General features: G+C 43.4%; 2 protein-coding genes across 7 annotated transcripts; both read left to right on the forward strand.

The window, feature by feature from the left end:
• The first annotated feature begins 300 nt into the window (after positions 1 to 300).
• On the forward strand, positions 301 to 5,372 carry LOC135541182 (insulin-like growth factor-binding protein complex acid labile subunit). Its single transcript, XM_064967292.1, has 6 exons — positions 301 to 565; positions 703 to 835; positions 3,270 to 3,409; positions 3,708 to 4,051; positions 4,220 to 4,379; positions 4,505 to 5,372. The coding sequence occupies exons 4-6, from the start codon at positions 3,723 to 3,725 to the stop codon at positions 5,075 to 5,077; spliced, it is 1,062 nt and encodes a 353-aa protein (XP_064823364.1). The 5' UTR covers positions 301 to 565; positions 703 to 835; positions 3,270 to 3,409; positions 3,708 to 3,722; the 3' UTR covers positions 5,078 to 5,372.
• A 183-nt stretch (positions 5,373 to 5,555) lies between these two features.
• On the forward strand, positions 5,556 to 15,041 carry LOC135542503 (major facilitator superfamily domain-containing protein 6-A-like). Of its 6 annotated transcripts, XM_064969506.1 has the most exons (12): positions 5,560 to 5,854; positions 6,716 to 8,028; positions 8,186 to 8,256; positions 8,487 to 8,541; positions 8,668 to 8,996; positions 9,680 to 9,777; positions 12,551 to 12,712; positions 12,995 to 13,093; positions 13,301 to 13,386; positions 13,524 to 13,724; positions 14,155 to 14,176; positions 14,385 to 14,463. In XM_064969506.1, exons 2-12 carry the CDS (start codon positions 6,718 to 6,720, stop codon positions 14,393 to 14,395), a joined length of 2,445 nt encoding a protein of 814 aa, XP_064825578.1. In that variant the 5' UTR covers positions 5,560 to 5,854; positions 6,716 to 6,717; the 3' UTR covers positions 14,396 to 14,463. The 6 variants fall into 6 exon arrangements, with proteins under 6 accessions (XP_064825581.1, XP_064825579.1, XP_064825580.1 ...); XM_064969504.1 differs by having other exon boundaries at positions 5,559 to 5,854; positions 14,155 to 15,041; XM_064969505.1 differs by lacking the exon at positions 14,155 to 14,176 and having other exon boundaries at positions 5,562 to 5,854; positions 14,385 to 15,041.
• The last annotated feature ends 74 nt before the right edge of the window (positions 15,042 to 15,115 follow it).

Raw genomic sequence — 15,115 nt, forward strand, 5'->3', positions numbered from 1 at the left:
CCATTTATGCCCCCCGTTTGTCTGGGCTGCGTTATGCTTCTAATAAAGATCTGATTCAGGCATCCATGTAGATTTAATGTAGATTTTTACACACATTCATCCACCATTATCTTTCATCTTTAGATGGCTGTGGAATGGGTGGAATTGGAAATAACTGGGTCTAATGTTAGAATGTTGATTTCACTTAGGTCACTCGTTATTTCTACTGACACATCCATTGTCCCTACAGGTCTGGCAGCACGGTGTGTACAGGTGTATCCTACTACAGAACCATGATATAGAATGTCTAGAGAAGTCATCCCGGGCACCTGTGAGCTTCCATTGGATGTTCTCTTAATCCAACTGCTCCAGCTGTTGGTCAAAATCATGTCTTTAATCAATCATGTATCCCACAGCTAGGCTGGAGCAGTTGACAGGTGTCTCCATGACAACCCCTGTTCCATCACACCGCAGTGACAGATGAGACTCTGGGACACTGGGACAGATCAAGGGCAATGTGGAGCACGGTGACGTCACCATCACTGCGTCTGTGTAATCCGGGGCGGGGATGACAAATTCATCAGTGGTATTCTTGCAGTAATTCACAAGTCTTCTGATGCTGCTGACTACTTATAGAGATATTTACATTGATTTGGCCCCTGGGAGGTTGCCTTTTTGCACCTGTAGTCTTGTGGCTCTGACAGAGACCATCCTTGTTTATAGGACTTATAAGGGGGAGGCTTACCGATGCACTCCTTCCAGTACCGGCCCTCTCTCTGCTCTTACATGTGGACAACAGATAAAACCCTGGATGTCACTGGATGTACAACACTGTTCAAAGGACAAGCAGGAAAAGGTATGTGTTATTACATTTTACATTGAATGTTGTTTCCCTCCACAAACATGACATTATGTGTTTGACTTTTGGCATCATTCAAAAGATATTGTTGATGCAAATGAAGTCAATCTACCAACAGAAAAGCCATAGGGGAAATGAGAGTAATGGGATGTTGTTTCAGTAAGATAATAAGGTAAACTAATATTGCAAAAGTAAAGATATCCAAACACGATTAGGGTAGTACACTACTTAGTAAAACGTATATATTTTATGGAATGTTAAAATAATGTATATCAATTGCACACACTTACTTTGCATTAGGCATGTAACTAAATATGATCTATAATCTGTCCAGTCAGTCTTCTATAAGTATAGTGAACAAAAATACTAACACAAAATGTAAAGTGTTGGTCCCATGTTTCATGAACTGAAATAAAAGATCCCAGAAATGTTCCATAAGCTTATTTCTTAGCCAAGATAATTCATCCACCTGACAGATGTGGCATATCAAGAAGCTAATTAAACAACATGGTTATTACACAGGTGCACCTTGTGCTAGGGACAATAAAAGGCCACACTAAAATGTGCAGTTTTGTCTCACAACACAATGCCATAGATGTCTCAAGTTTTGAGGGAGCGTGCAATTGGCATGTTGACTGCAGGAATGTCCACCGGAGCTGTTGCCAGAGAATTTAATGTTAATTTCTCTACCATAAGCCGTTTCCCACGTTGTTATAGAGAATTTGGCAGTACGTCCAACCGGCCACACAACTGCAGACCACATGTCACCACGCCAGTCCAAGACCTCCACATTTGGCTTCATCTGCAGGACGCATAAGCTATGGACAACAAACACGTTTGCATTTTATCGATGGCAATTTGAATGCCATGACGAGATCCTGAGGCCCATTGTCGTGCCATTCATTCGCCTCCCTCACCTTATATTTCAGCATGATAATGCACGGCCCCATGTCGCATGTCACAATTCCTGGAAGCTGAAAATGTCCTAGTTCTTCTATGGACTGCATACTCACCAGACATGTCACCAATTGAGCATGTGTGGGATGCTCTGGATCGAATTGTATGACAGCGTCTTCCAGTTCCCGCCAATCTCCAGAAACTTCACACAGCCATTGAAGAAGAGTGCGACAACATTCCACAGGCCACGATCAACTTCCTAATCAGCTCTATGCGAAGGAGATGTGTTGGTCACACCAGAAACTGACTAGTTTTCTGATACACACCCCTACTTTTTTAAAAAGGTATTTGTAACCCCCAGATGCATATCTGTATTCCCAGTCATGTGACATCCATAGATTATGGCCTAATGATTTTATTTCAATTGACTGATTTCCTTATATGAACTGTAACTCAGAAATTGTTGCATGTTGCGTTTATATTTTTGTTCAGTGTACGATTTGTGTGGCAGACTAAAGATCTGCTATATTGAAATATCAATACTTTGTTTCCAGTCACAGACAGATGTCCAGGTCAGGCCTTGCTGGAAAACCAGGGGCCAGAATGAAACTCAAACCCCTACACAACTCTGTCTAACTTCTCTTTCATAGCAGACACCTGATCTGCAGTCATTGGATTATGTATGCCACTGAGCAGACGCTATTATCTAAAACAGGGTCTCCCTAACTCGGTCCTGGGGCCCCCTCTGGGTCCACGTCTTGGTTTTTGCCCTAGCAGCTGTGACAGCTGATTTCAAATAGTCAAAGCTTGATGATGAGTTGGTAATTTGAATAAGCTGTGTAGTACAGGGGGAAAAACAAAACATGTACCCAGTGGAGGCCCCAGGATCGAGTTTGGGAAACTCTGATCTAAAGCAAATTACAGTTCAGGGAATGCATACCTTTTTAGTAGGCTGTGTGTGTATTTAATACACCCAGGAATTGAACCCACAGCATTGTGGATGCTAGCTCCATGCACTTGCTAACTGAGCTACACAACACAACAGATACGTAGAGGAGAAGCTAGCTATCCACAAGCATCCACCATGAAGAAACAATTTCTGTCTTTCACATGGTGATCGGGAAAAGGCTTATGTGGGTAAACTGAGATGTCAGATTAATATCGGTGGATGGATTCATTGAAGGATAGATATTGAAACTAAGTTAGGGATTTGGTTGGAATTACTATCATCTGTCTCACTGCAGTTCAACAGGTTCAGCAGATAAATATCTGATTCATCAACTAGGCTACATAAATGGTGGATCATCTCACACCCTTCCACCCCTGTAGACACCTGCTGTCCCTAAATCACATAACCCACACACTCATGTTTCAAAGAGGGAAGTGTCGCCTTATTCTCAGATGTTGCCCCAGTTCACAAGCAATCTCTTTAAACCCCTTCTCCTCTCTTCTCCTCTCCAGCCCCCTCCTCATCAGAGATGTGAATTATTGACTCTCTCTCTCTCTCTCCCTCTCTCTCTCTCTCTCTCAACAGCAACAGCCCTGAACAATAGGGCCACCCTTCTGTCTGCGTTCTGAGGGCCATCTGGTTCCCTCGGTACGTTTTCCACCAGACAGGTTGTTGATAGAACAACAGCGGGGTGAATAAAGACAGATCTGCTGCTCCTCACACATGTAAGGCGTTCATGTTTTCTCTTTATTTTATTAAGGCCAAATTGCCATATTTGGTCAAAATGGATGCTTTGTTGTAGACTGTTGTGTCAGGGATACTTGTATAAATGGTAGCATACTTCCTGAACGTTTTCAGGGCTATATTACTCAACTCCATTACGCGATCTAGAATCCCGTTCCGAAATTACAACACAACAACATGCAAATAGACTGCAGTTGCTAGTGTACTTCCAGCCTTAATACACAGGTACAACAACTTTATGTTAAGCGTTACCACACTTTCTCTGTCTTGTTTTTTCAGGCGTAAAGGGACAAAATGCAGTACTTCTTTAGTCTCCTACTGTTGATGGCGGTTTACTCCAAGTCTCGCAGCACCCCGTGCGAGAAAGGCTGCGACTGTCACGAAGAGCTGAAACTCACCACGTGCACTAACGCCCTCTTAACCCAACTGCCCAACCACATCCCTCCTTACACGGAACACCTGGACCTATCTATGAACCTTCTAACCTTTATTCCGAAGAGTTCCTTCCAAATGGAACGCAAACTGAGGGTTCTGCTTATAAAGGACAACAACATCAGCGCTGTAGCCGACGGGGCCTTCGCCCAGCTAGAGTTCCTTCAGAAGTTGGACCTGAGTTGTAACAGGTAGTGGGATGTTTTTCCTGGCCGCCGTGCTCTTGTTTTTGTTTTGCTCTTTGAGGTCTTGGCCGGGTTACTGTAAAGTACTTTGTGACAACTGTTCATGTCAAAGGGGCTTTGTCAATTCAATTTGATGGATGGATTTATTGATTGATTTATCGATTGATTAAACAGGATCTCGTCCCTGAGCGAGAGCTTCTCCCTGGGCCTGAATGCTCTGAGAGAGCTGCAGCTGAGCCACAACCACCTGCACACCCTGCACAGCAAGAGTTTCATGCACCTGGATGGCCTACAGAGGCTCAACCTTACTGGCAACGCCATTCATAACATCCAGGTGAGGTTGTTTTTACTTTTGTTGATCATCATCGAATAAAGTGATACAGGGCTTATACAATTTGATTCTATTCTGTTCTATTTTACTATATTGTATTGTGTTTTATTTTGTTCTATTCCATCCAGGTGAGGTCCTTTGGCTCCATGTCCACCTTGCGTCAGCTCCACCTGGAGGGCAACCATCTCGTCTCCCTGAACAATGGGGTGTTCTCCATGCTGAAGTCCCTGGAGGTCCTCAACCTGCAGGGGAACCAGATCAACAAGACCCAAGAGGGTGTCTTCACACCCATGATCTCCCTGGCCCTGCTCAACCTGGCCCACAACCAGATGAGCACCATCTACTTCAAGACCTTCCTAAGCATCCACACCTACAGTACCCATATCCTGTTGGAAGGAAACCCCTGGAACTGCAATTGTGACCTGCAGAAAGTGTTCCACAAACTTAGAAGTGTTCAAAGGCTATTCTTGGATGATTACTATAATCTTAGCTGCAATGCTCCGACAGAACTAGCGAACTTCAGGTTGATGGATGTGGATACGGAGCTGTGTATCGCCGAGGTGGTTATTGTGCTGATTATCACGATCACCGTGATGATAACAGTGTTGGGGGCCATCGTCATGGCGGAGAGGAAGAGAAAGAAGAAGAAGAGGGGAAAGCATTGGACGGAGCAGGGCAACTTGTCTGACTCAGATCACTAGGGATTGACTTTTTCTCGGCAACACAATCCTTTTAATACATTTGTACAGTAACACGAAGAAAATATCTATCTGAGACAGTTATAAGCGTCATATTTTAAAGGGCATTTAGTCGGCTATTGTACAATTTCACCAAGTATTTGTTGTACACAAATGCATTAATCAATTACTCAATATGTACACATTTTGCTTTTGTAATAATACCAGAATTTGTAGTGTTCTATTAGATACTTTGAAATCCAATATGAGCAATACTAACGGTGTGAAAAATAATAAATTCAACGCAATTGAAATGTGCACTAGCCGCATTGTACTCTATCCATTTCCTTTATGATGTAAGAAAAATACATTTTATATTTATATATATATATATATTAGAAACAATAACAATTGCACATCTTGCCTTCACACTTCGTTATAAACATGCTCTTAATGCATTTACAGTAGTAGTTGGTGTATGTTGAAAGGCGGCGGGACACTATTTGGGAGGTTGGGTTCGCTTTAACAGATAGCAGAGGCGTCACACGAGGCCCATCCTCTGGGCGAATCGAGTTCGGAGTTCCAGTCTAAGCGAAATGGCCTGAACTAGGATGTGTTTATTAAGGATATTACTTATGGTATATCATCGGTATCATGGATGCATAGGATAACGACGGAATAAGCTGCATTGTAGGCAATGCAGAAAGCTTTCGATTTCAGACGGGGAGACACAACTGCCACCGCCGAACCTGCGTAGTCAAGGTTGAAAGAATAGAAAACGCGGACCAGGGACTTTTGCAGGTAAGATTGATGAGATCATCGGCGTCCAAGCTCATTTCCAATTTAAAGAGAAACTGTGCTAATTCACATTTTTGACGTTTTATATTATTTGATTGCGTATCTACAATAGTATGATTTAAGTGCGCTGTTCAGCACTGTTTAAAGTAAACGTACTTTTATTTCTTCAATTTGGTGTGAAGTGTTATTTGATAGTGAAACATGCATTTCGTTTACACTTCCGCATTGGACGGTGAAATGTATTTTTTCACCGGTTTCACGGGTCTTCTATATGACATTCCCACTCACGATCAACATGAGTTATTGGGTTGTAACAATGTTACTATATTTGTTACACCACTTGTTCAACTGGTTGAAGCCTAATATTTATTGTAGCCAATTCTAGCCATACTAAACATATTTACTGTATAGCATAGTGTTTCAATATGCTTTGTGTTGTAGTCACGAAAGACAAATATATATATTTATTGTAGCCAATTCTAGCCATGCTAAACATATTTACTGTATAGCATAGTGTTTCAATAATTCGTGACTACAACACAAAGCATATTGAAACACTATGCTATAAAGTAAATATGTTTAGCATGGCTAGAATTGGCTACAATAAATATTAGGATATATATATATATATATATATATATATATATATATATATATATATTAGTTAAGCAAACTTTACTATGCATATTGTTAACCAGCACATCAAGTACATGAAGTAGCTAAGTAACAAGTAGTTTCCGTTTCCTGTGTAACATCAATATGCGTAACATCAATATTTCTACACATAGACTGTATGCTTCTGATAATCAGTGTAGCCTACTGTTTAGGTTCCAGTAAACATGAATCTAACTTCCTGCCTTCCAGAGATGGCTGCAGAAGACAAAGTGGTAATCCTATCGGACGACGAAGAGGACCAGAAGAGGAAGTACGTCCTGGACCAACCCTTCAGCACTCTTTCCCTGGAGCTGCAGACCGACCGAGAGCCAATGTCTGCTGCAGCATCAGATACACAGTCTGCTCCAGAGACACCCATGGCCTCGCCACTGAAAGACCTAGGCTGCTTTGAGAGGATGTGCCTTCGAGTCAACTCCCAGCTCCTCATCTCCAAGATCTTCTACTTCTTCTTCTATGCAGCATACGGTTCCCTGCACCCACTCCTAGCCGTTTACTACAAGCAGCTCGGGATGTCGCCAAGCCGTAGTGGACTGTTGGTTGGGATCCGGTACTTTATAGAGTTCTGCAGTGCGCCATTCTGGGGAGTGGTGGCCGATCGTTTTAAGAAAGGGAAGCCATTGTTGCTGTTCTCTGTGCTGTGTTGGTTAGTGTTCAACTGTGGCATCGGCTTTGTCAAACCAGCTGCCATGGTCTGTAAGGAGAAGGTGGACATCACCACTGTGGCTCCACCAATACTCCCCTTGACGACAATGATACCAATTAACGGCTCGCTACCGGACGTTTCCACCAATCACACGAGGAGAAGTCGCCGGGATTTGTTTCAAAGTTACTTTCCTAGCTTCCTTTTTGTTTTGAATGGCCGTGATTCTGGCTATAGTGTACGCCGCAGGCATAGAAGAGGTGCTGATAGCAATACCACCCAATCCACAGGGGTGTCTTACGAGCAGAACAATGCCACGGCAACAACCACTTACACCCCCACCCATGCCCAACCCAGAGTGGTGCCTAGTGAGCAAGCCAATACCACTCAGCTTTTACTGAATACCACAACTATGCCACTAACCACTAAAAACCCCACCCTTGCCCCTAACCATGCCCCCACCACACATTCCATATTGGTGCCTCACGAACAGGGCAATACCACTCAAGCTACACCAAATACTACTTCAACAACTATGGCAACCACTACCCCTGCCCCCACCCAACCCAGAGAGTACATCATTGAGTACAACGAGGATCAGGTAGAGAGCATCTTTCTCCTAATCCTCTTGGTCATCATCGTGGGGGAGTTCTTCAGCACGCCGGCAGTCACCATTGTGGACACGGTGACGTTACAGTACCTGGGGAAGCACCGGGACCGCTACGGCCTGCAGAGAATGTGGGGGTCCCTTGGCTGGGGCGTGACCATGCTGCTAGTGGGTATCTGGATAGACCACACCCACCTTACACTGCTCATCGACGGCGTGGTCGGCTGTATCCTGCCCGAGTATAAGAACTACCAGGTAATGTATGACATTGAACATGTGACAAATAATAAGCAATGGGTCGCTACGGGCAACATAGTTGATGCGTAAATACAAACGGAGGTAATTCAATTTGTTCAGTTGTTCACTCATTCATACATTCACTCATTCTCTCTTTCTTTCATTCCTTGTCCAGGTGGCCTTCATAGTGTTTGGAGTGATGATGGGCCTGGCCCTGGTGGTAGCAACACAATTCTACTTCGACAGGTAATAGGGGCAGACACAATTTAAATTATGTTTGAAACCCTACCCTTTTAGCTTTGCCTTAAATCAATGATTTTATTGTTATTTTAGACTTCCTTTTTGTTTTATGTACTTTTATTTGTCTATTTTATACAATTGCTGTTTGTTTTTAATATCTTTCATTTGATTATTTTACTGTAAATGTGTGGTGGTTTTAAATTATCTTTTAAATGAAGTTTGATTTGATTTGACAGTGGGGACTACAGACAGGAGTTGTCTCAGAGGCCCCAGGAGGTAGAGATACCACAGGTAAATCAACTGGAAAATTAAAACTCACACTAAGTGGAATAGTCTTTCTAATTTCTTTAAATACTGCTTTAAATAGAATCTTTTTATTGTTATTATTTGTTTCACACCTTCATTTTTTTCACACAGGTAGGCGGGAACGTGGCATCTCCAGAGGGGAGTGAGAGCTCCACCTCGGACCAGACCCCCATCACCCCAGAGTCTACCATCCCCGAACAGCCTTTCCACTACAGTGACCTCCTCAGGCTGTTCTGTAGTGTTCAGTACAGCACGGTGCTGTTCGTCGCCTGGTTCATGGGCTTCGGTTACGGATTTGTGTTCACCTTCCTGTATTGGCATCTAGAGGACCTGAAGGGGACCACCACGCTGTTTGGTGTGTGTTCGGTTCTGAGTCATGTGTCGGAGCTGGCTGCTTACTTCACCAGTCATAAGTTTATTGAGCTGGTGGGACACATCAGGTAAGGATAGGGTTGTTGTTGTTTTGGGGAGGGTGGTGGAGGAAGGGATATCGCATTATCCATCTCTTTTAGCCAAATCTTTTACCAGAAACAGCAGCAGCAACAACAACAACCAAAGCACAGAGTATTTTCTGAAACTGAGGATTTCCACATTTTCCGTCCCGTTTCACCTCAGCTAGACATGCTGCATGTAAACAAATCATGTTCATTTAGAGTGCCTCTTGCTTGAACGTCACACATGCCTATACTATAGTCAGCGTATACTATAGTCAGACAGACAGACCTAGCACAGAGCAGGGACATTTGAGAGTGTGGTGTTATGTTTAAGGAGAGAGGGCCGTCACTCTATCAGCTCTGTGTGACCTATGTCATTTTGACGCACAAACATTCTTCTCTTAACATCTTGGGTGGTTATAACCCGGCAAGTAATGCAGTTACCTATTAGTGCAAAGGTCTCAAGAGGAATTTGTGCCACTGCTTTTTGCCTCACCAGTTCAATGGGCACTGTACGTAAAGAGTCATACTAACTATGCCTGGTAGGGCATCTCTTTGGACCTGAGATAATTAACGCGACAAAAGACGCTGATCTGTTTGCTTCCTCTTAATAACTTTTGCTCGGAGTACCTAACCTCTGAAAATCTCATCACTAATTTCTTTCTTTCCTCCCTGTTTTCCTAACTTAGGGTCTTGTACATTGGCTTGGCATGTAACACAGCACGCTACCTGTACATTTCTTACTTGGAGAATGCATGGATAGTTCTGCCTATGGAGGTCTTGCAAGGTAAGAGAGAGCAGGTCCGACATTGACGTTACTTCCTGTTGACATCTGACCGAGGAAAGGTTCAAATTTGAGTGCGTTGTTAAGGACTGTAGAGCCCCAGTAAAGTACATCTTAGGATGGGAATCTCTGTTGTTTCAAGCAATCGCTGCCTTAAAAAACACCTTTTTCCATGCCAACGAAACAAGAACAGGATAAAATATAACTTAAAGGAATGTTAATATTGATTTTAAGTGAAAAGGACATTACAGTATCACATCAAAAACGGTCATATTAAAAGACAGCAAAAGGAAATTGAATAAGGATATCCTGGTAATGTCATATGACTAGTGAATAGGCACAATATTACCCCTGTTTGTCTTTCTGTGGTTACAGATGAGAGATTATTTAAGAGCAGGTTGGATGGGTCTTGTCAAACACTGGACAGGAGAATAATATTGTTCCACTCCCTCTTTCAGACACCTTGGGTGCAAAATAACCAATAGGACAGAGGTAGGCAACTAGATCCAGAGTGGGCTGATTTTTGTCGAAGAGAATGGTCGGGGCCCAGAAAATAATTATAATTTGTACACTGCAAATTGACCCAAAAAGAGATTGTATTTTGAGACATAATCATGTATTATATATTTTTTTGGTGTACAAACAGACTTCCTAAATGAAACACATTTTTAGATGAATTCCTGGTGATTTTACACTCTTTCTTTTACCCAAAACTACTATGCAAAGTACCAACTGTAAAGTTTGGTGGATGAGGAATAATAGTCTGGGGTTGTTTTTCATGGTTCGGGCTAGGCCCCTTAGTTCCAGTGAAGGGAAATATTTTTAAAATCTCCTTTTCTCCCCAATTTCGTGATATCCAATTGGTAGTTACATTCATACATCGCTGCAACTCCCATACGGACTCGGGAGAGGCGAAGGTCGAAACTCCTCCAAAACACAACCCAACCAAGCCGCACTGCTTCTTGACACAATGCCCACTTAACCCGGAAGTCAGCTGCACCAATGTGTCGGGGGAAACACCGTGCAGCATGCACTGTGCCCGGCCTGCCACAGGAGTCGCTGGTGTGCTGTGGGACAAGGATATCCCTGCCGGCCAAACCCTTCCCTGATTGTGCGCCGCCCCATGGGTCACCCGGTCACAGATGGCTGTGACAGAGCCTGGACTCGAACCCAGAATCTCTACTGGTACACCTAGCATTGTGATAAAGTGCCTGAGACCACTGCGCCACTCGGGATCCCCAGTGATGGGAATTCTTAACGCTACAGCATACAATGACATTCTAGATGATTCTGTGCTTCCAACTTTGTGGCAACCGTTTGGGAAAGGCCCTTTCCTGTTTCAGCATGACAATACCCCCGTGTACAAAGCGAGGTCCATACAGAAATGGTTTGTTCGAGATCGGTGTGGAAGAATTTGACTGGCCTGCACAGAACCCTGACCTCAACCCCATCAAACACCTTTAGGATGAATTGGAACGCCTACTGCGAGCCAGGCCTAATCGTCCAACACCAGTGACCGACCTCAGTAATGCTCTTGTGGCTGAATGGAAGCAAGTCCCCACAGCAATGTTCCAACATCTAGTGGAAAGCCTTCCCAGAAGAGTGGAGGCTGTTATAGCAGCAAAAGGGGAACCAACTCCATATTAATGGCCGTGATTTTGGGATGAGAGGTTCGACGAGCAGGTGTCCACATACTTTTGGTCATGTAGTGTATATGATGATTATTTGTTGTTTTTTTACTAAAAACTTTGGGGGGCCAAAAATAAAGCCTGTTGCCAACCCCTGCTCTAGGACAGAGGCCCCATATTGTATAGTGAATGTACTCATCCATGATTCTTGCAAGGAATTTAACTATGGCGTTGTGTTTTGAACGGTGGCGGATAAAATGTCTTATAGGCCTACGCCTCATGACAATTTTTTCTAGTAAAAACTCAATACATAAGAATAATCTCGTTATTACTGGTCATTAGTGAGAGGCACTGTTTGCTTTGGTGCTATAGCTTCTTTCTGAACTCTGTCTTAGAGGAGTGTTAGATGACCACCCCGTTAGTTCAGCGTAAAAGGATGTGTGTGTATATATCTATCCGACGTCATGAATCTGTGGTCAGGGAATGAGAAGTCCGTCTGCCTGACTGATGATGAATGGAAGTCTAAGTGTCAACACTTCCTTATCCATTGGACTTAAATAAAAGAGAGGCCAGGTTTCCTGTTAGATTGTTTTCCCAATTGGCGCTAATACTACAAGACAGACTGCATTTTCTTCTATATGACGTTATTATTGAAATAATGTAGAACATTTTGCGTGTTTTTGTCATTTAGCAGACACTCTTATGCAGAGTGACTTACAGGAGAAATTAGGGTTGAGGGCCTTGCTCAAGGGCACATCAACAGATTTTTCACCTAGTCGGCTCAGGGATTCAAACCAGCGACCTTTCGGTTACTGGCCCAACACTCTTAACCGCTAGGCTACCTGCCGCCCCTACTTTGAAGAAGCATTTTTATCCTTATACGCTGTGTAATGTTTAACACCTCCATCAATGCTTGTCCTCTGGCATCATTGACATTACACTCATTTAGCAGACGCTCTTATGCAGAGTTACTTACAGTCGTGAGTGCATAGATTTTTGTACTTTTTCGTACTGTTCCCCGTGGGAATCAAACCTACAACCCTGGCTTTGCAAGCTCCATGCTCTACCAACTGAGCCACACACAGTATTGCACTTTTCTAACCATTTTTGTTTTGTCTGTCTTTCTGTCTTGTCTCTTTGTACCGTAGGTGTGACTCATGCGTCCGTTTGGGCAGCCTGTATCTCCTACCTGAGTGCCGCGGTGCCCCCAGCTCTGAGGACCTCTGCCCAGGGTATCCTCCAGGGTCTACACCTGGGGCTGGGACGGGGCTGTGGGGCCATGGTGGGGGGAGTCTTCGTCAACTATTTTGGTACGGCTGCGACGACAGCGGCCCCTTTTGACAGTCCCATTTGAGTCGTGAAATTTAGCAACTCTTGACATACAGCCGTGTTTTTATAATAGAATATGATTTTGAGAACCAATGAGTTATACTATTTATTACACATTTATGAACTACATACATGCCCACTAATAATCAACTGTCTACAAACGATGCATAAACCTTTCATAACCCTGTTAAATGACACCTTTGACATGAAGTGTAACCGTTGTGTTGTTTCTGTGTCTGTAAAGTGCATCTTTCTTTTTCCAGGAGCTGCAGAGACGTTCAGAGGGATTGGAATGGCTTCCCTGGTGATACTCCTCATCTTCTCCTTCATTCAATGTCTGACCGGACAGAACGAGGAAAAGGGTGAGGGAGGGGAGAGCACCTAACCCTAACCCTCTTCTTTTTTTTTTACAGACCCTGCACTGTTAGAGGAATTTGTTCTGTATAGAATGGATTAGTGGATTGCTTCATATATTACACTAAAAACAAAATATTTATAGAACTGCAAACCACCCGTATTTTTAACAGTGTACCATACACAAATAACCTAAATTGTGTTCCCCTCAATAGAGGACAGGATGCTAGCAGAGAACATTCCGGTTCCTTCCAGTCCAGTTCCCATCGCTACCATAGACTTGATGCAGAACCAGAGCCAGGTCAGAACTCTCCAAATTGTTGTACTGCTTCTTTCAGCAAACCAACTTCCCATTGTGGGACAATGACGTGTACTATTAGTACTACTACTACTAATTACAACTACTACTACTACTACTACTACTACTACTACTGCCAGGTGGGTGTGATGGTGCCCCAGTTTAACCCTAGACCCCCGGCTAAGAAGACCAAGCACCAGGAGGATCAGGAGGATGTTAACAGACCGGCCTGGGTGCTGAGTGGATCCCCCTGGGTCACCATAGCCTTCGCTGTCTGCCAGATCAGAGAGATCTACTGCATGGCCAAGAGTAGTCTACCCTCAGAGACACAGCCACTGCAGGTAGGACGATGGACGGTAGTCATCTTATAAAGATGTGGCGAATCTCAATGAGAACTCTTGTCCTCAGATGTGTCGAATCTCAATGAGAACTCTTGTCCTCAGATGTGGCGAATCTCAATGAGAACTCTTGTCCTCAGATGTGGCGAATCTCAATGAGAACTCTTGTCCTCAGATGTGGCGAATCTCAATGAGAACTCTTGTCCTCAGATGTGGCGAATCTCAATGAGAACTCTTGTCCTCAGATGTGTCGAATCTCAATGAGAACTCTTGTCCTCAGATGTGGCGAATCCAAAGTTTAAGAATTTCATGCCCAATTCATGTTCATTTTTTCTTTCTTTTTTTTATAACCTTTTAAATATCTGACTTCAATGGGATTTATTTTTAGATCGTATGATTAACAGTGACATTATGTGAACGATTTCTCCCCAAGCCTTCATGTGAACTAAAGAAAGGTGAGACTGTGTTTGCTCTTTGTGTGCACTATAGAGGTGAATTCCACACTGTATTTGTGACATGCGTTGGTGAATGTGGTCAAATGTCCTATGTGCCCGTGTTTGGTTTACTAGTGTAGTGCATGGTTTGGTTATATCTTTAGTGTATACAAAACATTTTGTCATGATTGATTAGCCAATGACGTTATATTATCTCGTCTGTTGCCAGGAGCAAAATGATGAGAACTCTTCTGAATACAAGGCAGTGGAGACTGAACACAGAGCAACAGAAGTCACCACACCCCCATAACGGTTCCCCCAGGCAGCATACCTAGCAAGGCCCACCCCGCAGAGCACCCCGAATCCCAGCCCTCTCCCATACCAGACTAGGGGAACTCTGTGGAGCAGCCTGCCTTTTTCACCTGGTAACTTTGAGGCTTCACATCAACTGTTTAGTACAAAACTCTTTCCGGCAGTAGATTAAAGGCTTGAGTTGAGTTTCGAGACGGTACTTACATTCACTCGCGTGTCTCCTTTGGTTCCTGCGACATGTACAGTAGGGAAGGGGTAGGGAGCAGTGAGCACTACTCCACATCGATGACTGTGTGCTGTAAAAAGTACTGAGTGATAAGCTTTCTGTGTGTGTGTGTGTGTGTGTGTGTGTGTGTGTGTGTGTGTGTGTGTGTGTGTGTGTGAGAGAGAGAGATCTGGCATTGTGTAAATAGAATTTGATCTAGAAAGGGTCAAAATGGATTGTTTCCGTCTAGAATGTAATGTATTTATTTCCTCTGTGTCTTCCTGCACGTGCTTCTGACAATCATGTTATTATTTTGACTCTTGGGATGAAATTATGTGTGTATAGGCAATAAAAATGTATTTGTAGGTAGATCATTAACTCTCACTGCTTTTCTGGTGTCTCAATTATATTATGGCTGTCTATTCCGGCATGTTTTTAAAATC

The sequence above is a fragment of the Oncorhynchus masou genome, chromosome 6 (assembly GCF_036934945.1).
Source record: "Oncorhynchus masou masou isolate Uvic2021 chromosome 6, UVic_Omas_1.1, whole genome shotgun sequence".
NCBI classification, from domain to species: Eukaryota; Metazoa; Chordata; class Actinopteri; order Salmoniformes; family Salmonidae; genus Oncorhynchus; species Oncorhynchus masou.

Bases quoted from the DNA above. Each gene is read 5' to 3' on its own strand.
- LOC135541182 (XM_064967292.1), top strand. From the start codon at position 3,723: ATGCAGTACTTCTTTAGTCTCCTACTGTTGATGGCGGTTTACTCCAAG. The intron at 4,052-4,219 runs GTAGTGGGATGT...TTGATTAAACAG, and splicing joins TTGGACCTGAGTTGTAACAG to GATCTCGTCCCTGAGCGAGA. The intron at 4,380-4,504 runs GTGAGGTTGTTT...TATTCCATCCAG, and splicing joins ACGCCATTCATAACATCCAG to GTGAGGTCCTTTGGCTCCAT.
- LOC135542503 (XM_064969504.1), top strand. From the start codon at position 6,718: ATGGCTGCAGAAGACAAAGTGGTAATCCTATCGGACGACGAAGAGGAC. The intron at 8,997-9,679 runs GTAAGGATAGGG...TTCCTAACTTAG, and splicing joins GAGCTGGTGGGACACATCAG to GGTCTTGTACATTGGCTTGG. The intron at 9,778-12,550 runs GTAAGAGAGAGC...TTTGTACCGTAG, and splicing joins GCCTATGGAGGTCTTGCAAG to GTGTGACTCATGCGTCCGTT.